This window comes from Stenella coeruleoalba (assembly GCF_951394435.1).
Source record: "Stenella coeruleoalba genome assembly, chromosome: 16".
In the NCBI taxonomy this organism is placed as follows: domain Eukaryota; kingdom Metazoa; phylum Chordata; class Mammalia; order Artiodactyla; family Delphinidae; genus Stenella; species Stenella coeruleoalba.
The window spans coordinates 9,678,289-9,699,278 of record NC_137162.1 but is presented as its reverse complement, the minus strand read 5'-3'; the positions used below and the strand labels follow the sequence as shown (position 1 = coordinate 9,699,278).

General features: G+C 50.6%; 1 protein-coding gene across 3 annotated transcripts in view; it reads left to right on the top strand.

The window, feature by feature from the left end:
• The window catches only part of TACC2 (transforming acidic coiled-coil containing protein 2), a 169,341-nt gene that overhangs the window by 18,373 nt on the left and 129,978 nt on the right, over positions 1-20,990 (top strand). For all 3 annotated transcript variants that reach the window (XM_079899174.1, XM_079899175.1, XM_079899173.1), the window contains exons 2-3: positions 7,128-12,431; positions 13,000-13,113. In XM_079899174.1, the coding sequence (XP_079755300.1) occupies positions 7,189-12,431; positions 13,000-13,113 (5,357 nt within the window). In that variant the 5' untranslated portion in view covers positions 7,128-7,188. The remainder of the gene's footprint in view (positions 1-7,127; positions 12,432-12,999; positions 13,114-20,990) is intronic.

Sequence of the window (20,990 nt, the reverse complement as noted above, 5' to 3'; positions counted from 1 at the left end):
ACAGGGAAGGCTTGGGGGTCACACTCCAAGCCCAGCACTGAGGCTGGGAACCACACAGTTTGGTCAACACCCACATGAGGGTTGCTGAAAAAAATTGGTTACAGGACAGTTTTTGAATTTTCTTTGGAATTCAGTTGCCTGTGCCCTCCCCTCCTTATGCTGGTTAATGAAGTCTCATGAGTGGACCAACACCTTGACCTTGAAGTCAAATAAAAGTTCATGTGGCAAAGTACAGGCTGAATACTAAGGATGCTTTGGTGTTTTATCCAACCCCCAACACACACACACCCTTTTCCCCAATAACTCTTTAGAACCTACTAATAATTTTCTTTCGTTTATTGCGTGGATTGCTTAAGCATTGTGGTCTTTCTTTTTTCTAATGCAGAACGAGCCAGAGAAGAGTTAACACTGGATTTAAAATACAAAGCTGAGTCTGACAGGGCTGCCAAGGTCAGCAGGCTCGCTGGCATCCATATAGGGAGCATTGTTTGGACAAGTTAGGGCTGTGAGTGTGGATTGGACTTAATCTGCTCGGACCACAAAGAAGTTTCTGAGGAGGTGCCTTTCTCTGTGAGATACCCTGTTGCAGTTGTTAAAGCATGGCGGTTGTCATATCCTTATTAACTTGAGAGTCTTTGCTCTGCACAGATCACTCACCATGTAAATTCCTTCACTGAAGGCTCCGGAATGGTGATCTATCTCACAGTGCAGGAGTCAACCTAAGTGAGCAGTTATGGCGTCCGTTAAAAATATATTTTGTATTCATCTCATTGTTGACTTAAAGAAAATGCACAACGTGAGAGTTGTGGGGTAGGTTTTTTGTTGTTGTTTTTAATTATTTTTATAATTTTTAAAAATTTATTTATTTTATTATTTATTTATTTTTGGCAGTGTTGGGTTTTCGTTGCTGTGCGCGGGCTTTCTCTAGTTGCGGCGAGCGGGGGCTACTCTTCATTGTGGTGCACAGGCTTCTCATTGCGGTGGCTTCTCTCATTGCGGAGTACGGGCTCTAGGTGTGCGGGCTTCAGTAGTTGTAGCGGATGGGCTCAGTAGTTGTGGCTTGCGGGCTCTAGAGCGCAGGCTCAGTAGTTGTGGCGCACGGGCTTAGTTGCTCCACGGCATGTGGGATCTTCCTGGAGCAGGGCTCGAACCCGTGTCCCCTGCATTGGCAGGCGGATTCTTAACCACTGCACCACCAGGGAAGTCCCGTGGGTTAGGTTTTATTTGGGGCAAAATGAGGACGACAGCCTGGGAGACAGCCTCTCAGAGAGCTCTGAGGAACTGCTCCGAAGGGGTGGGGGGAAGGTCAGTGTTACACAGGATTTTGGTGAAGGGGGTGCGTGCAGTCAAGTGCACGTCTCAGCAGAAGGCCGCTGCTGGTCACGAGGAGCAGATGTCTCCGTTCATGATCTTAGTGCTTTTCTAGATCTGAGGAGGTGCAAGACATGGGCTCATAAAACCTCCTCCTGAAAAATATCTCAGTCTCTGGAGGCCTGTTCTGCCAGTTTTCCCCAGAGCACAGAGGGCCTCATTCCTGATCTCCACCCTGAACTCCTTTCAGCGGGTGTCGAAGGTCAGTGGTCGCAGCAGATTCTGAATCAATTGTGAAGGAGGTGGCTGGAGTCAGAGAGGGAGAAGGAAGCCAGCTTGATCCCTGGCGAGGCTGGACTGGAGGAAGAGCCAACCAGGGGCTTGGCATACTGTGCCTGGAATCAAGTCCCACCAGCGCCAGGCTGTGTGCGAGGGCAGGCTGCCCTGAAGGGTGGGGAGGCAGGCAGCGGGGAGAGGGGCTGCACTGTGGGTGAGCTCATCTCAGTGACCCTGAACACCTTAACTCCCACCCATGGGAAGACTGAACCTACGGGGGGCTGCCTTCCCCATCTAACCAATCAGAGAAGCCTTGCTTCCTGGGGCGACGACCCGAAAGGAGTGGAGAATAGGGCAGAAGTGTCAGACTTCTCTGAGAACTCAGAAGTGTCAGAAAAGCCCCTAATTTGTGGGCCACGGCATGGTGCAGAAGCCGAGGGGCACCCACAGCCCCCGTGCCCCTCACCCCAGCCCCAGCCGTTAGCCGTGCTTGAGGACAGGTAGTCCCCGGGGTCTGTGGTCTAACTTGCTGGATCTCCCTCGGCCCCATGCTTTCCTTTTCCAGAAACTGCAGCAGAATGCTGAATGAGTAACAGAGACGATGTTCTGTGGGGACACCTTATCATCTTTTGAATTAGGCTAATTTATGAAAATTGCAAATCATTCGCAGACTTCTGTGCTTTATAATTAATAACAAATCCCTTGCAGTGTACCCCCTAACTTATCAGACCCACCAGTGAGCAAAGGGACCTGTGGTTGAGGAGTGCTGCCTTAACCTCATTTCTTTGGCAGAGGTATTTAAACAAAAGTACTTTGCCTTTCCTGGGCCTCAGTTTCTTCATTCCTGTCAAATGAGAGGTTTGGACTCATAGATCACTAGAGTGCTGTGACTGTATGGAAGAAAAGAACTTTCCTCATCTTCAAGTCAAACAACCAGGATTTGGGAGCATTTCTGCATATCTAGTATCCTTGATTTGCGTTTAGTTGTATTTGTCCATCCGTCCATCCATCCATCCATCCATCCATCCATCCATCCACTCATGCATTCATATATTCAATGTTTGCAGTATGGCAAGCACTGGAGATACAATATTGAAAAGAGGCAAGACCCAGTCTCCATTATACTCCAGTGGGAGAAATGGTCATCCTTTCTGATGGCAGCTGTGACTAGTGCCCTCACTGTGTAGGGCTGTAGAAGGAGAGCTGATCCTAGAGGCCAGTCCAGGGAGGTTTCATCGAAAAGTGAAGATTGGGGCTGAGATATGCAGGGAGAAGCAGGAGGGCTCCAGCTCCAGGAAAATGCACGGATGGGGAGCTCTGCGTGGGACGAAGCCGGAGAGGTAGGCTGGGGGCACAGCTGATTGCAAAGTGAAGCCACCACCGGAGAGTCTTCCCATGAGGGTGACAGGGTCAGGCTTTCATTTCTAAGCCATTGCTCTGCCTGCAGCCTGGAGAAGAGAATGCAGGGGCCAGAGTGGGTGGGAGAAGAGGCTGCTGCATCGGTCCAGGAGAGGCGAGGCCAGCAAGCACAGGGAAGCAGGAGACAGCAGGGTCCTGGAGCCAGGCGGGGCTCGATCTTGCTTTGCCGTGGGAGCTCCGCGTGCGACCCGGGTCTGGTCTTGAACCTCTCTGTGAATATTTCCTCATTTGTGCAGTGGGGGGCATCCGCTCTGCCTGGCTACTGTGTGGATTAAATGTAATCATAACTGAAGCGCTCAGCACGGGCTTGGCCTTAGTAAATGCTCAGTCAGCGGCGACTCTCCATCCTGACGACTTTGCTTTATGGTTTTGCTGCTTCCCTTAAAGCCTGGTAGTGCAGGGGCATGCTTGTTTTTCCCTCCACCAGCCTCCTTCCCCTTTTTAAGCATTCCTACTTGGCCTGAGTGTGTGTCTTCAGAGCTATTCATTCAGGAACCCATCTGGATGTGATTGTCTCCAGCTAGGATGGTGGGGAGGACATTTTCTGCATCTCCATCCTCTGCTTAGACCTTCGCTGCAGCAAATCACCCCTCCTCCCAGGTCTCTGCACCCCATGCCTCTCGCTTTCTTGGCTGGGGACGGCTGGTCGGCACCGGGGAGGCTGTGCCCTCCCCTCCTCAATTCAAAGGCTGTGCCCACTTTGGGCTGAAAGCCTTCCATTGAGAACACGCTGCCCAGCCCGCAAGAGCTCGCCTTTGGATTCTGAGCTGAACCTCCATCCTACACACTGTGATTCAATCTTGAAGCACAAAAGGACATTATGGAAGCTTCCATTAACGCAGAGCCCTCACAGATGAGTTCTTAGAATTTTTCCTGCCCTTGGGCAAATCTGCTCCTGGTGAGTGGCTTTAATCTGGTTTTAAAAATTGGCTTCTGATGGGCAATCACAGAGATTGCTGGTGCCCAGCTTAGGCGAAATAAACCAAGGCTGGGTCCTTATTTTGAATGGAGTCGTATGCTCACACTCTGGGAGATGTGTTCCTGGTTGCTGTCTCCAAAGACCTGCAGGTTTTCAAGGTGCCCAGATTGAGTGAATTTGTCATCTCGTCCCCAGATGGTCCTGACTTCAGGCAGCCTGAAGGGAAGCCGCACACTCTCCTGAGCTAGCAGCTGCTTTGTTACCAGCGCAGAGGGGCTGTGTTCTGCGCTTCTTGAGCAAGCAGGCATCAACAGGAGCCCTTCATTTATGAATTACACACCATTGATCTCATCAGCTACTAAACCGTTTGACACCCTAGTTAAAGATTGGGACACAATTCAGTGTAAAGTGCTTATTAAAAGGAAAATGGCCAGATTCAAGAGTGCAGAGTTGCTGGTTCTGGAACAATCCATTGATTTCCAGAAATGCTGCTCTGCAGAGGCCAGGCCAAGGCACGTTACCTGCACACCTGGTGGTTTCACACGTGTCAGTCAGCATGGGGCCAGGGCTCTCCGTGTGTGCGTCCGTCCTCATGACCATGTGAGGATTGGAGGGATTCCCATAACTTACCCTCTGGGTTTTCTCTTCTTTGCTCTTGTCAACCTTGCTTTTGGTCTGAAAATGCTAATCTGGTTGAGATAGTAGCCAACTCTCTCTCTTGGGTCCATCTGAAATTTTTTCAATGTCATATGTGCAGGAACAAGCATTAAGTCAGGACAACTAGTGTGGTGACATGTGTACACACCTCCTTCAAGGATGTCATGTGATGTCATGTACATTTCATAGGTGAGGGGCTTGGCGAGAGGCTGGAATGGAGCCAGGTAAAGAGACTTTTGCCCTCTGTCTCAGTTTGTTCAGCCTGCTATAAAAATACCATAGACTGGATGGCTTAACGACAGACATTTATTTCTTGTGGTTCTGGAGGCTGGAAATCTAACATCAAGGTGCCAGCAGATTCTATGTCTGGTGAGGGTCCATTTTCGAGTTCACAGATTGGACGCCTCCTCTCTGCGTCCTTACAAGGCAGAAGGGGCAAGGAAACTCTCTCGGGTCTCTTCTATAAGGGCACTAATCCCTTCATGGGGGCTCCACCTTCCTGACTTAATCACCTCCCAAAGACCCCATCTCCTAATACCATCACCTTGGGGATTAGTTTTCAACATTTGAATTTTGGGGACACAGACATTGTCCCCCTCCATGGAAGTTTTTATTTTTGGAGGCAGCATAGAGTGAATAAGAAGATTATGGCCCAACAGATTCAAGCTTAACCCCTCTGTTCTCGGGGTTCTTATCTACAAAATGGCAGTGATAATATCCATCTTGCATGGCTACTGGTAGGGCTCAATGAGATAATCCATGTAAAGCACTGATGTCCAATAAATTTCATCCATTATTATTTTCCCAGCTTTTCATTTTGGAAATTTTGAAACCTTAAAAATGTTGAAAGGATAGTACAATAAATGCCCAATATACCTATTGTATTAGTCTGTTCACACTGCCATAAGAGAAGACCACAGACTGGGTGGCTTCAGTGACAGAAATGTATTTTTTCAGTTAGGGAATTCCAAGGTTAGGGGGCTGGAGGGTTGGTTTCTGGGAGACCTTTCTTCCTGGCTTGCAGATGGGACCTTCTTGCTGCATCTGCTCATGGCCTTCTTGTCTATGTGAGCGACTCCTGGTGTCCCTGCCTCTTCTTATAAGGACTTCAGTCTTACTGGATTAGGACCTCCCTCTTACGACCTCACTTAACCGTAATTAACTTCCTTAAAGGCCCCGTGTCCAAATACAGTCACATGATAGATTAGGACTTCAACATATGGATTTTTAGATGGACACAATTCAGTCCATAACACATATTTCTAAATTTGAACAGAAATGTACTTCATCTTCCCACTATATGCATCTCTCATAAACGAACGTATATGCGTTGCCCTGCACGGAAAGATAGGATTTTGGTAGTGGACACGTAGAATAAAATCTTTCCTCTGGTCGTATCCAAAACACTGTGGGTCTATGAATATGTGGATGTGTGTGTATGTAATAGTTACAAGAAGATGCCATAAATTTTCCTCCCTGTAATAATTTCAAAGAACATGGTAAAAGCCTTAGAAAAGCCATACTTCTGTTAACTTTGCCTTGAGCAATTTCTTTTGATACTGAAAGACACATGATCATAAAAGTATATAGAATCACAGCTATGTAAAAATAACAAAAATTGCACCCCCTAAAGAGTTGCGTAGGAAGAAAAGGAAATTCACTAGAACACTTCAGGTGGCAAGCATTTTTTCTACATTTTCAAACTTTTGTCTTGGCCGTATATTGCTTTTAAATTTAAAAAATACACCTCATTAAAACTATACAGAATTGAGAAACACAGTCTAAATATGGGATGTGATAAGCTATTTTACAGTAACTGGATAGTTAATGATCTATAGCAAGTCCCTGACTCTGAGCCATATGCCCCCAAGTTTCCTGCATGTTCACAGTTTTCCTTTACACACTGTACAGCAAAGTAATTTCAAGCTGAGACACATATGGGTATGAAGGTAATTCAGCTCCCAGGAATTTTATATGTAGTTCATATGCAGAAATTCCACAGCTAAATAGAATTGATTTTTGGATCATGCCTCACAGTACCACCCGCTGAATGTAAAGAATCGAGTTAACTTTTTGCAAGAATAGCTCTTGATTTCAAAGCTTGGCTTTGCCCATTTTTGCCTTTTTCCTGAACATCTGAGGATCCCCAGAAGTGTTCAGGACCTCTCTGTAAACTACAGAGAGCTCATCCAAATTCTCTACCATGGTTTATATTTATTCAAAACCTTCTGAGTTTCCTGCATTGTAGACAATTATGAATTAGTTTCCATATTTCCCCATTCTCTACTGACCAGCATGGAAAGCCTCAGAGTGAATGTTTGAGATTTTCTGCACTAATTTTTGCAGAGAGTGAGGGCACGTGTCATGGTTACAGGTGGGGTGGGATTGGGGGGTGTCTCTTCATGGAGAGGAACGAGATGCACGAGGCTGGTGTGTGTTGTGGCCTTTGGTGGGGAGAGGTGTGCAGTGATTCTGCCTGGGCTGTGGCTCTGTCCTTGGCATCCATGAGGACTGATAAAACAATAAATGTTTTCATTGTTGGCAGCGTCGGGCATGGAGGTTCCTGCTCCACTTCTGAAGGTGCTGCCAGCCGGCATCCCTGCATCATGTCCCCAGAGGTGACTGAGCCGAGGAAGCACCCACAGGAAGCCACGGGCCAAGAAGATTCTCCACTGCCCAGCCCACCAGAGCCCTGGAAGCAGGGGAGTCCCTTGGCCTCCGTGCCCTTTGCTGAGGGTGCCCCGGAAGGTTGCTTGGCAAGCCCAGCAGCGGAACCTGAAGATTGTCCCCTGGCTCAACACCCCCAGAGGGAACCTTCCCCAAATGCCCCAGGATACGCCCCAGCAGCCTTTGTCCCTGGGATGGACAGCTCTACTCAGCGCAGGGTGGTTGCAATCGCCCCCAGCGCCGGAAGAGAGAGAGGACCGAAGGAAGAGGAGGGGCGGAAACTGTCTTCCTCCATTTCCATTGGCCAGGTGCCGGGAATTTCAGCAGCTGCTCCTCGAGAGCCGATGACGGTGCAGCTGTGTGGAGAGGATGGCTGGCCTGGTGGTTTTGAGTCCCAAGGGAAAGAAGCTGCAGGTGGCTTTCCCCTGCCAGAGTCTGCGCGGGTAGCCCCCATGGCCCCTGCTGCAGCCCGACCAGGCCAAGAGAGCTCAGCTGGCCTGGAAGAGTCCCCCCCAGAACCCGAGAACCCGACCCTGCGAGATCCAGCCCCTAAATGCCAAGTGGAGGGGCCGCCTCAGGACTTCACCGATGACTCGGGGGCGCTCAGGGCCTGCCCTCCCAGCGGGAGTGCTCCAGGGGCGACCCAAGGAGCAGGAGCGAAGGTCGCTGCCGGGGAAAGCTGCCCGCGGCAAGTGGGAGCGCATCCGCCGCCCACAGAGCTGCCCTGGGAGTCTCTGGGTCCTGCCCTGGCCCCGGGGGCCAAGGACTCTTGGGAGGAGACTCTGGATGCCCCTGATGCTCGGGGTCACTCGCAGACAGGGAGGCAAGGAGCTGAGCCCCGTCAGGCCGTCTGTGTGACGGCAGGTGACCAGCCCGAGGGGGGCCTGCTTGTGAGCCCCGAGCCCGCCCCACACGCGGCGACTGAGGAAACGGACCCAGCTTCAAGCCTCACTTCACAGCCAGCTGCTCGGGCCTCTGCTGCTGCAGAACAGCCCAGAGAGATGATTTCCGATGCTGAGAGGCCCGTTGCTACAGAGCGGGCAGAAGCAGGGTTGGCAGGACAGGAGAAGCACGCATCAGACCTCGGAGGAGAGGGAGCGGGTCCCGAAGGCGGCCCCGGAGAGGTTCCTCTCCCTTCACCCCCGGAGGAGAGGGAAGAGCTCTGGAATAGGGAGCAAAGCCACGAGGTCCAGCAAGGGCTTCTGCCTCTTCCCCCTCCCGGCGCATCAGATGAAAATGCCAGATGGTCACTGGGGCCAAAGGATGAAGGCAAAGCCCCCGAGGGTCCAGCTGTGGCTACGGAAAGCAGACAACCTGGGGCCGACCCTAGAGGACAGGAGGCAGCCCCAGAGCCCCCCGAGGGTGCAGATCCTGGGAACCTTCAGGGAGAGCAACCCGAAGCCTGTGGCTGCAAGCCTGACGCAAAGGGGGAAAAGGACGAGGTTTCACAGCTAACTGGCGATGTGGAGAGCAACAGCCTTCCCAGCATGGCCTCAGCACAGCCACTCAGAAGGGAGGCCCCCGGGCACGTGGACAGGCCCGGCTCTCCATCAGAAGATGCAGCTTGGAGCTCGGCAGCCTGTGGGATGATGGGAGAAGCCCAAGTGGTCCATGCATCTGCTTCACTGCACCAGCTCCACGAGCAGGATCCCATCCCCCCCTCTGGGCCGGATGGAGCCGGTAAACATGTTTTTCCCGAGGGAGCTGTCTGGGAGGGGCCAGGACTGCAGACCAAGTATCCTGACACCTTTCAGGATGTGGGGGCATTGGGAAGAATGGACCCTCTTCCTGCTTTAGAATCAGAGAAATCGGATTTCCTGTCAACTCCTGCTACAGAGGTCGTCCCCAAAGCCCAGGAGGCGGAGGGCAAATCTGAAATAAAGACGAGGAGCCACCCATCCACGCAGAGGCCGGGCAGCTGTGATGCGGAGGGTTCGGTGACACCACCCCACGCCCATGGGCTGGGGCGTGATGCAGCTGGACAGGAAGTCCACACCGATGGGCCACCTCCCCCTGAGGAGGAGAACTTGGCAGTGGACTGTGGGCTCACGACCCTCAGCCTGGAGCTAGATCAGCAGGAAACCCTGTCCTGCCCGGGGGACAGCGGGATACGAGTGGCTGCAACCGAGAGGCCCTCACTGTGTTCTGAGAACCGTCTCCAGCAGTCCCAAACAGACCCAGAAGCATCCACCTCCGAAACGCTCAGGGAGAAGTCCCAACGGTGCGAAAGCGAGAAAGAGACTTACCCAGGTGATGCAGAGCTTAAGAACCTGGGTGCAGATTCTCCCCAAATCCACACACCTGTGGAACCTCGGGAAGATGTGAGCTTGCCCGCTCATGGAGCAAAGGAACAGGCTTCTGAATCAGAACTTCAGAGCGAGCTCCCCCAGGGCAGTCCGTCTGCTGCTCCAAGTTCACCTCCCGGGCACACGGTTCCGGAGAATCGTACGACAGAGCCGCTGGAGTTGTCAGCACCAAAGAGACCGGAGTTGCCTGCACTCGGGGCGAACGGGCAAGGGGGGGAATGCAGTGGCAGTCAGCTGTCCAGGGGCCCACCTCCTGCCGCAGACACCTTACAAGACTCTTCTCTTGCATGTAGCTTGAGCAGAAAGGAAAGTTGCTGTGCTGGACAGGGGCCAACCAAGTCCCAGCAGGAGCTGGTTGATGGGCGGAAAGCTGGCAGCCAGCATGAAGAGGCATGTCTCGGGGATGCAGGCATTTCGGAAGCAGCTGACGCTTGGCCCCCGCTCCAGGACTTGGGTGAGACAGAGAAGGCAAGTGGGAACACAGTGGGGGCCCCGCCTTGTCGGCCTGATTCAGTAGCTCTCCTGAAGGCAGCTCGCTGCCCACCAGCTCCAGCACCTGCCGGCCCCAGAGTCACACCCACCCAGGAGGCCCCAGAGAGAGAGGCCGGGGATGAAACCCAGGAGGGCAGGCGGCAGTCGGGGTTAGCCCCACACAAGGAAATGGAGCATCCCACTGCCACGGATGCAGAGCCCCAGAAGCTTCTTGAAAGTTTCCCATCAGCCGAGGATCAAGGTGCGGGTGGTGGGACTGCTGGGATTGGTGGGAACGCTGACGGAGGAGACCTGGGGACACAGCGGGCTCCGGGGGCGCCAGGAGAAGCTGCTCGGAGTGGGGGCTTCCTCCCAACAGAGCAGTGCCCCTCCCCTGGGGAGGAAGCTTCTACCTGTGCCCTAGGTGAACCCTGCCAAGCTGAGCAGCCCTCCGCCAGCTGCCAGGATGCCTTGCTGCCAGCCGGAGAGCTGGGTGGGATTCCCAGGAGCGAGGTGGATATTTCTGCAGCCCAGGCTGTCCCTGACTCAAAGAGGCTCCTGTCGTCCAGGCCACCAGAAGAGGCTGCCCCTGACACTCCTTACCTGCATATGGAGGGTGCTGCCAGGAAAGGGGCAGAAGACAGTGGCGTGGAAGCTGTTTCACCTCAAGGCCTCAGAGCTCCTGGCGAAAGCCCTTGTCCCACATGGGAGCCCCTGCTTGTCTTGGAAAATGCCTCCTCCACGAAGGTACCGTGTGGCTCCCCTGCCTCCCTCTGGCAACCAGGAGCTGCAGGTGAGGAAATCTCTGCCGTGCCAGCCAGCAGCGGAAGCCCCCAAGCTGCGACCTTTGAGGGACCTGTGGACTCCGTACCCTACCTGGACAGGGTGCCACTTCTGGCCAAGGGAAAGCAGACCGCAGAGGAACAGAAAGGCTCAAGAACTCCCGGGGCAAGTGCCAAGCCCAGTGAACTTTCGGCACACCTTGCCAGTGAGGAGAGCACAGCAGGTGATGCAGTGAGAGAGGAGAGAGAGCGCAGTGGGGAGAGGATGGTAGGCCCTTCCAAGGATCCCAGGAAGGGAGCATCAGCTGGTGTAGACGCAAGCTCCAGGCAGACCAGTATGATCGCTGGGCTCCCTGACTTCAGAGAGCACATCACCAAGATCTTTGAGAAGTCTGTGCTTGGAGCCCTGACCGCCGATCGGCCCCAGAGCACACTGGGAGAAAAGGCAGGAGCTGGGAAGAGTGTGATGGGCAAGGACCTCGCCACGCCAAGCCCAGAGAAGCTTCCAGATGGGACTCAAGGAGTGGCCATTGCCCCTCTCCCCACCACTCCTGCCGGACTCTGGATACAGTCAAAGGAGGAGAAGCAAGAGCTGACTGTAGAGGCTGGGATTTCTCGTCTGGGTCCCCAGGATCCAGCTCCGGAAAAGCTGCCGGGGCCGGCACGGCCAGCTGCAGAGCAGAGCCTGCCAGGTGCCAGCGTGGGGAAGGAAACGAGTGGGCCTCCACAGATGCTGAGAGAAAGCAAGAAGCCAGAGGGGTCTGGGGCAGGCTGGCCGGGGCTTGGGAGCCAGGCCCTCTCCCAGCAGGAAAGCGGCCGGCAGGAAGCAGCTTCGGGTCTGTCTTCACAGGTGACTTCTCCAGAGATTCCCGATGCTGACTTGCAGGTGGCTCCCCAGAGCCATGGAGAAGGGGGCGCAGTTCAAGACGACAGAATTCCTCCTGGAAAACAGCACCAGGAGACATCTAGCCGAGACAGTCAACCCAGAGAAGATGGTGCCCAGGGCTTTTCTCACCCAGGGGCTCTGGGTGACATGTCGGTGCCCACCTCTGCCCAGGGAGCATCTTCTCCCCATGGGATTGTTCCGACTGTGGCCGAGGCCATCAGTGAGGCCTGTACCCCAGACACACTTAGGGGTGAGAGGAGGCATGAAGGTGCTGCTGGGATCTCAGAAACACAGAACGCCCTGGGCACCCAGAGCACCCTGGAGCCACCAGCTGGGGAAGTGGTGGATACTCCCCCGGAGCCCGGCTTGGGAGCAGAAGCAGCTAGGGAAGCAGAGGATGACGTCACTTTGAGCACAGCTGAGACCGGGGCACGTGTGTGTGCCCACCTGCCTGAAGCAGGTACTACGAAAATGTTCTCTGGTGCGACTTGTACCTCGGCTCTGCCAGGAAGCCTTGGGGACCCCAGCTGCTGTGAAGGGGCTCTGAGGATGGAGGCTGCAGCCGCCCCGAGCGGGGACAGCCCGGCCGGGTACCCGCAGGCTGCGGGGCAGCCCGGGCCTGAGCCCCCCACTCCTGCTGGCGATGGGAAGGTGCCTGTCTCCTCACCTGCAGAACCTGACGAGATTCGGGACCTGAAGCTGCAAAGCCTGGATCCAGAAGCGCTCGACGCCGAGAGGTACTTACAAGAATAAATTCCTACGGGAATACGGGGTCAGCCTCAAAAGTGGTTCCCACTTGGTTTTAAAAAGTCAATCAAAGAGATGGGTGGTTAGAAGGTAAATTTTCCATATCTAATTGTTGAAATTTACCTGCTCACAATCTCTGGATGTGCTGTGATCCTGAAAAACGTGAGAAGTGCTTTGGAGGCATGGGAGCTGTGTCTGTTTAACGTGTCTTATTCCTTGCCTTGTGTTCTTTTAATTCTTCTAACTGAAACTGTTCGCAAAGCATGAAATGTTTACAGGGTGGCAGTGCACTATAAGGTCACAGGTTATGGTCAATCAGAAGTTTTTCTGGCGTCCAAATACATCTGCCTTTGAATCTGGATTTATTTATGCAGAGTTATGCAGAGAGACCTAACTGATCCCAAGGCATCTCAAAGCCATTTGCTGCCCGAAGCTAATTTTTTCCTGAGATTTTGGTGAAGTAGACACTTAAAGCTTTAACTGGGAAATGGGCTTTTCAGTAGGACATGGAGAAAAATGCCTTTTGAAATATTTATTGCTTCTTTTACTTTATCCCAGAAAGAGCTCTGGGCCCGGCCCATCCACCTTACCTTCGGTTCCCGAGGAGGATGCTCCAACTGTCATGGGCGAGGTCATTTCAGACGAGACCCGAAGTGCGGGCGGAGCAGAAAGGTCAGTGAAAAGGTAGCGGCCTTTGGAGAATCGTGATACGTGCCTTTGGCAGAGACATGCTGGATGTTTTGCAAAGGAGGGTACTGCTAATATATGAGTCTTTATCTAAGAAAGAAACACCTAGTCCCTCCTGTTCTCTATACAGGTAAAGCAGTGGCTAAGATAACTACAAGATCCATTGCTGTTAAAGGAATTGAGTGAGTTGCTTTCATATCTGAGCTTATCTTTGTTTTCCTTACCAGCTTTATTGAGATGTAATTCACAAAGCATATAATTTGCTCATTTAAGGTGTACGATTCAGTGGCTTTTAATATATTCACAGAGTTGTGCAATTATCCCTACAGTCAATTTTAGAACATGGTCATCCCCCACCCCGGCAAAGAAACCCTGCACCCCTTAGACAGCACACCTCACGACTCCCAACCCCCTGAGCCCGACACCTCCTAATCTAGTTCATTACCTTTTGAGGCAAATGGGCTCAACTTTGCTTTAATCTCAAGCAGGAATGTCTAATCACCAGCAGCAGTCACACCCCTCTCAAGATTAGAGGAGGTTCTTCGTGACATTTTTTTTTCTTAAATTCCATATATATGTGTTAGCATACGGTATTTGTCTTTTTCTTTCTGACTTTCTTCACTCTGTATGACAGACTCTAGGTCTATCCAGCTCATTACAAATAGCTCAATTTCGTTTCTTTTTATGGCTGAGTACCTAGGGGTAAGGCAGGAATAAAGATGCAGACCTCCTAGAGAACGGACTTGAGGTTATGGGGAGGGGGAAGGGTGAGCTGTGACAGGGCGAGAGAGAGTCATGGACATATACACAGTAACAAACGTAGTAAGGTAGATAGCTAGTGGGAAGCAGCCGCATGGCACAGGGATATTGGCTCGGTGCTTTGTGACAGCCTGGAGGGGTGGGATAGGGAGGGTGGGAGGGAGGGAGACGCAAGAGGGAAGACATATGGGAACATATGTTTATGTATGACTGATTCACTTTGTTATAAAGCAGAAACTAACACACCATTGTAAAGCAATTATACCCCAATAAAGATGTTAAAAAAAAAAAAAAGATTAGAGGAGGACAAATGATAGATGCAACTGCGAATCCCAGACCTTCACACTTTGCAGCATACCTGCCTGTTCTTTTCCTAAGTGAAATGCCACCCTGTTGTGCAACAGCAGCTTCTGGGAGATTTCATCCTCCGGGGGAGAGGGAGATACTGTGGCAAAGACACATTCTGACCAAGCTGTGCAGCATCCTTCGATCTTTGGCTCTTGCAGAGCTCCCCGTGGGTATGTGTGCGTGTGCGTGTCTGTGTGTGTGTGCGGGCACACGCTTGTGTGAAGCGGAGCGGGGTTGGGCTTTAAATTAGTACCTGTGGCTGGCCAGTGTAGCCTACCAAACAGCTGCAGGCGTTTTGTAAATGATTTATTGCATATTCTACACATGCTGAAAGAATGCATGATCACCTGTTTTTCGAGTCTGAGCACTTCCACCGACACCCAGCTGCCTTTCCTGCCCTTCGAGAGCGACTCTCATAACTCTGGGCCAGTGAGATACGGACGCTGCTGCCGAGACAGATGCAGTTTTAATCTGCATTCGACACTTGTCTCCACTGCTGACTTAGCACAAAATTCCCTGCAGCCCCTGCTCGTATGTATTTTTGACATTCCCAGTTAAAGCGTAGGAAACAATGTCTGACTGGAAAATCCTCCCCTCCCCTCCCCTCCCCTCCCCATAAATGTCATATTAGCTCCTTCTTCAGTCCCTAGATGTTTTATCACCTTCTTGGAGAACAAGAAGATCTCAGGACCAGGCATATAGTAGTAGTTCAATAAGTATTTCATGGCTCTTTGTTTTAATCACTTTAAATTTTAAAGTTATAATTTCTAAATTAGTATTAGAAACTTCGTAAGGTATAGAAAAGTATAAAGAAAAGGAGAAGAATCCACAACCACACCAACTAACGATGACTGGTGTTCGTTATGTTAGTGTCGCGTCATCCACTCTTTTCTCCTGTTTAAATTCTGAGTCCTTTTTTTCTGCTGCCATCAGAACTCTTTGCAAACATAAATCTTAGTGGCTGGAGTTGTGTGACTTATCACAGTTTACAGAGCAGTAGACATTTACATGATAATGGGTGTTCTGTGCGCTTCGCTCTGGTTGAGGATTTGTTGGGTGGTAGACTTTTAGATTCTTGAGTTGTGCTGTCCAGTTTGGCAGCCACTGGTCACATGTGAATGGAGCTGTGCTGTAAGGGTAAAACACACCCCAGAGGTTGAAGATTTAGTGTGAAGAAAAGAACGCAGGGAATTCCCTGGCGGTCCAGCGGTTAGGACTCTGCGCTTTGAACTCGGATCCCACAAGCCGTGCAGTGCGGCCAAAAAAAAAGAATACAAAATACATCGTTAATAATTTTTATATTGTTATATGTTAAAATGATAATATTTAGGATGTTCTTGGTTAGAATATGTTACTGAACTTAATTTCACCTTTTTTTCTTGTTTTTAATGCGGCTATCAACCTTTTAAAATTACCTATGTAGCTTTTGCATTCCGGGCTTGCATTTGTGGCCCATGGTCTACTTCTATTTAGATCACTGGGCTCCAGAACCTGCTTTGCCCTGGTCCTTGAAGGAAATGAGGATGGAAAAGGGCTGACCTTTCCTGTGCTTTGGGTTCTTAGGAAAAAGGGCTGCCACTCTCCCATTGGCTAAGGATTTCCAGAAAGAATTCTGAATGGACCCTCCCCTCCAGCTTGCCAGGCGGGGTGACCTCTGTCTCTTAGTAGACAGTCAAAGGTCTCTGGAAGGTATAGACCAGCTCTGTCCAGTAGAAATAGAACATAACATAGCACAGGGAGATCAGCTCGGTGCTTTGTGACCACCTAGAGGGGTGGGATAGGGAGGGTGGGAGGGAGAAGCAAGAGGGAGGAGATATGGGGATATATGTATACGTATAGCTGATTCACTTTGCTATACAGCAGAAACTAACACACCATTGTAAAGCAATTATGCTCCAATAAAGATGTTGAAAAAAAAGAAATAGAACGTAAGCCATAAATGCAATGCTAAATTTTCTAGTAGCCACACTCAAAACTAAATAGAAACAGGTAAAATTAATTTCAATAATACATTGTATGTAACCCAGTGTAACCCAAATATTATCATTTCAACATGCAATCAATATATAAATTATTAATCTGATATCCTACATTCTTGCTTTCATATGAAGTCTTTGCAAGCTGGGCTGTATTTTGTACCCACAGTGCATCTCAGTTTGGACGGGCCACACTCCAAGCCCTCAACAGTTCCACATGGTGAGTAGCTGCCCCCTGGAGCACCCCAGCTCCTCACAGAGCTCTCACAGCTATCGAATGATCCAGAAGGCCAAGACTTCCCACGGTGACCCTCATGTCTCAGCCCGGCAACTCCATTCCTACTGTAACACAAACGTAGGGAATGCTTTGTCTTGGGGGTAGGCTCAGTAGCTCCAGTGGACCTTTCACCAGGAGGGAGCTGTGCCGTGGACCTGGGCAGGCCTCAGAGAAAGTCCGGCCAAGGTCAGAAGTGCACGTCCTGGGAACAGGAGGTGTTGCACGTGAAGGTGAATTTTGGCAGCGGTCTGGGGGAGGTTGGGTGGCCACACTGAGGCAGACACTGCTAGAAGCTAGGGTGGTGGTGAAGTTTGGATTCACACCCAGCTGTGCACCTTACAGGTTACGTACCTAACCTCGGTTTGCCAATCTGTAGAATGGGGAGGTCACAACTATACTTGCCTCGCTGAGTTGCAGTAAGGGCTGAGATATCTGATCAAATGCAATTCCAGTGCATTCCAACCCCTGGCAGGGGTTAGGTATCCTATTACAGTTCTGTGGCACGGGCTTTTCTCCTGCAGTGAACTGAGCGGTAACTGTTCGTCTTCTTGAGGTTGAGGTTCCAGCCCAGCCATCTTTCTTTTCCAGGGCTTTCTTCCTTGTCTGCTAAAATGTCTTCACGGCTGAAGAGAGCGAACTCTTTCTTACCCCCTACTGGGTAGCCCACAGCGATCTGCTTCAAGTTAAAAAATTTTGAGATCTTGTTCTATTGTAAAACTTTATGTGTATCTTTTATTGTATACCATATCGTATTGTATTTCAACATAAAAATAATGCTTTGAGTTGCCACGAGAAGAGCAAAGCAAGTCAAAACCATGTTTTCTACTCTCTTGGTTATCAGGTGACGTGCTTCTGTTGAATCTATTGAATTTTGAGATTCTGCTAACTTGAATGGGGCTGATATCACGGATCAGATTCAATATCTAAGAAATGTCTCTCTTCTGTCTTGGTGACAGGATAGTTTAATAACCCAATCTCATATCCAGGTAGATGCCGGGAGCACAAATATTTTGCTGCTCAGTTTCCCATCTTTTGACGTCCAATTGGCCCTGCTGGTGGATGTGCCGTGGGTATCTTGTGGCTTTGCTCACCTCCACCCAAGGGGTACATGTACCCCCAACTCTAAGAAATAGGAGTCTGTTGACAGATGGCTTGGCTGTGGATTTCTATATACAACGACTGTCTTCCGTGGATGGAAAGTCTAGAATTTGGCATTTTGCTTTCACACCACTGATGATCAGATGTGTAGTTCTGAATCCATCGTGGACATCACGAAGTTTGTTTTTGCTGAATATTTATTTAAAGGGGTCTCTTTTTTTTTCCATTTGGGGAAATGGTTGGAAAGGTATCGTTTTCCATTACTAGTGCATTTGAGAGAATTAAATTATTCCCAGGTGCTTTGGGTCTTTGCGTACACCTAGGCTAAACCACAAAGGGCAGTTGGGTTGAGGCGTTGAGGGGTAGAAGGAGGAAGCAGCGAGGGGCAGCCGGCATCTTGTCCCGGAAGCCCCGGCTGGACTTAAAGGCAGGGCTGGAGCGACTTCCTGCCCTTCCTCCCACTGGATCTGTTTCTTCCTTCTCTCTCCTCCTCCTTCTAAAATTACCAGCTGTGACACCATGTTTTTGAGTTTCAGAATAAAGTTTTGAGGAGGGCTACAGCTGTATGAATTAAGGAAAAGAAAAGAAGCTACCAAGCCTAGGTCTTTTAGCAGATAAAGCCAGGATGACAGATCTCCGTCCCCACCCCCATCCTTCTGGGTTCGATTTTCGGTTACATTGCTTGGATTATTTTAAACTTCCTTTTGAGAAGTATTGGGCTATTACAGGGCTATTACAGAGCTACAATGCTGACACTTCTTTCCCTCGGAGCAATTTTCTTCCCAAAAGGGAGACAATGGAGTAAGATGGAGGGTTTATATCCCAGAGACCTCTTACTGGCTGGGTGATGCCTTGGAGAAGCTGCTTAACTTTTCAATCCTGTTTCCATATCTATAAAATGGGAAAAATAATACTTCCCTGTTAGGGTTGGAATTAAGATTAAAATGGAATGTTTCCAAAGCCACCTAGTATAATGCCTGATATATGGTAAGTGTAAAATACAAATGGTAACCACTATTATCATTTTAAACGTCTTTATTCAAAAACATCCTGGGAATTAAGCAAACAAAGAAAATAACCCAAGGTGTCCAAATGATATAGTAACAGACCCCACAGGAATGGGAGACATGAGGCTGGATGAGTCTTTATCCAGCCGGTTGACCTCTCTACGCCTCTGCTTCTGTCATATGCGAGCTCTGCTAACCCTGCTCGGCTCACAGGAGCTTGTTACGTGGTTCAAAAGTACCTCAGGACTAACGACTCTACAGATGACGCGGATTCACATTACGAGCCACAGCTTCAATCATTGTGAACCATCGTATTGTAAAAGTCAAAGGACCTTTAAAAATGTGGGCTTTATGTTCTGAAGCTTTTGTGTTCCACAATTAAAACACATTTTTTTAGAGGTGAATCTGTCCTTGGGAATAATGCCAAGTCACTCTGGAAAGCTGGATGGTGAGGCAGCCACACCAAAGGTGGCAGCCGCCCTGAAGGCAAGGGGCTGGTTCCCTCCCTCCAGGTGCCTGTGACGGGAACGCCACTACTTTGGTCTAGCCCTTCTGGGTTTCTGAGCCCCTCAGCCCTGAGGCCTCTGCTATGCCACATCTGGATCTGATGGCAGGAAGAGCCACTTAAGAATCCCAGGCCAGTTTCAGGGCAAGGTGGTGATTTTCCAAATGAATGTGTCCAAACTCATCCGCTTCTCTTCCTGGAACCTCTCATTACCGCCACTGTTTTAGACCAGGATGCAGGTTCGTTTCAGTAGGTGTGACTGAGAAATGGGTATTTTAGACTCTAGCTGGATATCTGGAAGGAAACTTGGGCGCATTCTTGTCGAGACTCGGAATAGGGATGGGACGAGGGAGCTACCTGACAGCAGAACCAGAATCAGAATCTGGCCCCTGACGATATGCTTCCCCTTGATGCCTGAGCTGAACCGAGGACCTGCCCCAGGGCATGGAGCCATTCTTCCCCGCCACACCGCCCCAAACCTGCTTCTGGGCTTTAGAGAGAAGACTGTCGAATTGAGTTCTATTGTGTGAGACCAGCATAGGCCTGGAGGTCTACAGATAAGTTCCAGGCCGAGTTCTAGTTCTGTGTGACCTTGGGGGCATCACCTTTGATGAAACTGTTTGCCCACCTGTAAAGTGGGGGTATATACTACCTAGGATTAAACGAGCCACTTTATTTAGAGTGCCCAACACAAAGTAAGTCCTCAGTGTAAGTTCCCTTTCCCTTATTCCTCCTTCTGGGCCAAAGTACGCTCACATCTAGCATCTTATTTCCACCGCACCTTAACCCTTAGTAGGTACCACTTGTGTGCCCCTTGTGCAAAGGAGGAAGGGGAGGCTGGGACAGGTGACATGGCTTGCTCAAGACCAGTGGTTTAATGAGAGTTAGGGCTAGGGCTGGAACCTCTCTTCTGGAGAATGCTTCAGACATCAAATCCATGTTTGGATCCCTGATCAGTAACTTACTAGCCAGAAGGAATCTTGGGGAGGTTATCCTCTAAGACATTCTGTCCACCGGAGCTTTCTACGATGATGGAAATGTTCTATATCTCCGCTATCCAGTATGGCAGCCACTAGCCACGTGTGGCTACTACACACCTGAAATGAGGCCACTCGAAAATCTGGGGCCGGTTTCAGGGAGATGTGGTTTAGGGTTAGGGAGGAACTGAACTGTGAATTTTATTTAACTTTGATTCATTAAAACTGAAAATGAAATAGCCACGTGGGGTAGCGGGCTCTGCATGGGACAGCCCAACCTGAAGACATAGTTCCTTCATGTGTACATAAGAGGTGAACCGTGCCCGTCAGCAGCATGGATTCCGAGAGGTTCTGTGTGAAGCCCTTGCAGAGCTCAGATGCCTGGTGGTGCTCAGTGAGCGCTGGGTTCCTCCTGGCCACCCCTTGGCTCTGCCAGTGGGCAAGTCAGGCAGCTGTGCCTGCAGAGCGGAGACTGGGCTGTATTCGTGGCACAAGCGCCTGGCGACACGGATCAGCAGAAGGCGTCTCTGGCACCTGAACCAAGGATGTTCACCACCGGGCCGACCGGAGGCCTTGGCTAAGCCAGTGCAACCTCACACACAGGCCTGGTAAGGAGGCCCGGGTAACCTGGTCAACTGGCTCCAAACACTTAATCTAGAGCTCTCTGTGCCTACCCATCCGCACTGGCCACACCTGCAAGGGTGCCCATCTGGGCTGGGAGGGAGCCGACATGGGTCCACAGCAGAGAAGTGTTTGCCAATTGCCGTCTCTGTACCGATCTTGTCCCAAGAAACTGGCAGGGTGGGAAAGAAGCTTACTGTGGGGTGTGCAAGGTCAGAGGCCGCAGCTAACTGCATCTCGGCCTCCCCTTTCTTCTCAAGCATGTTAAGTCGTCAGGTGTTAAATATTTTAGCA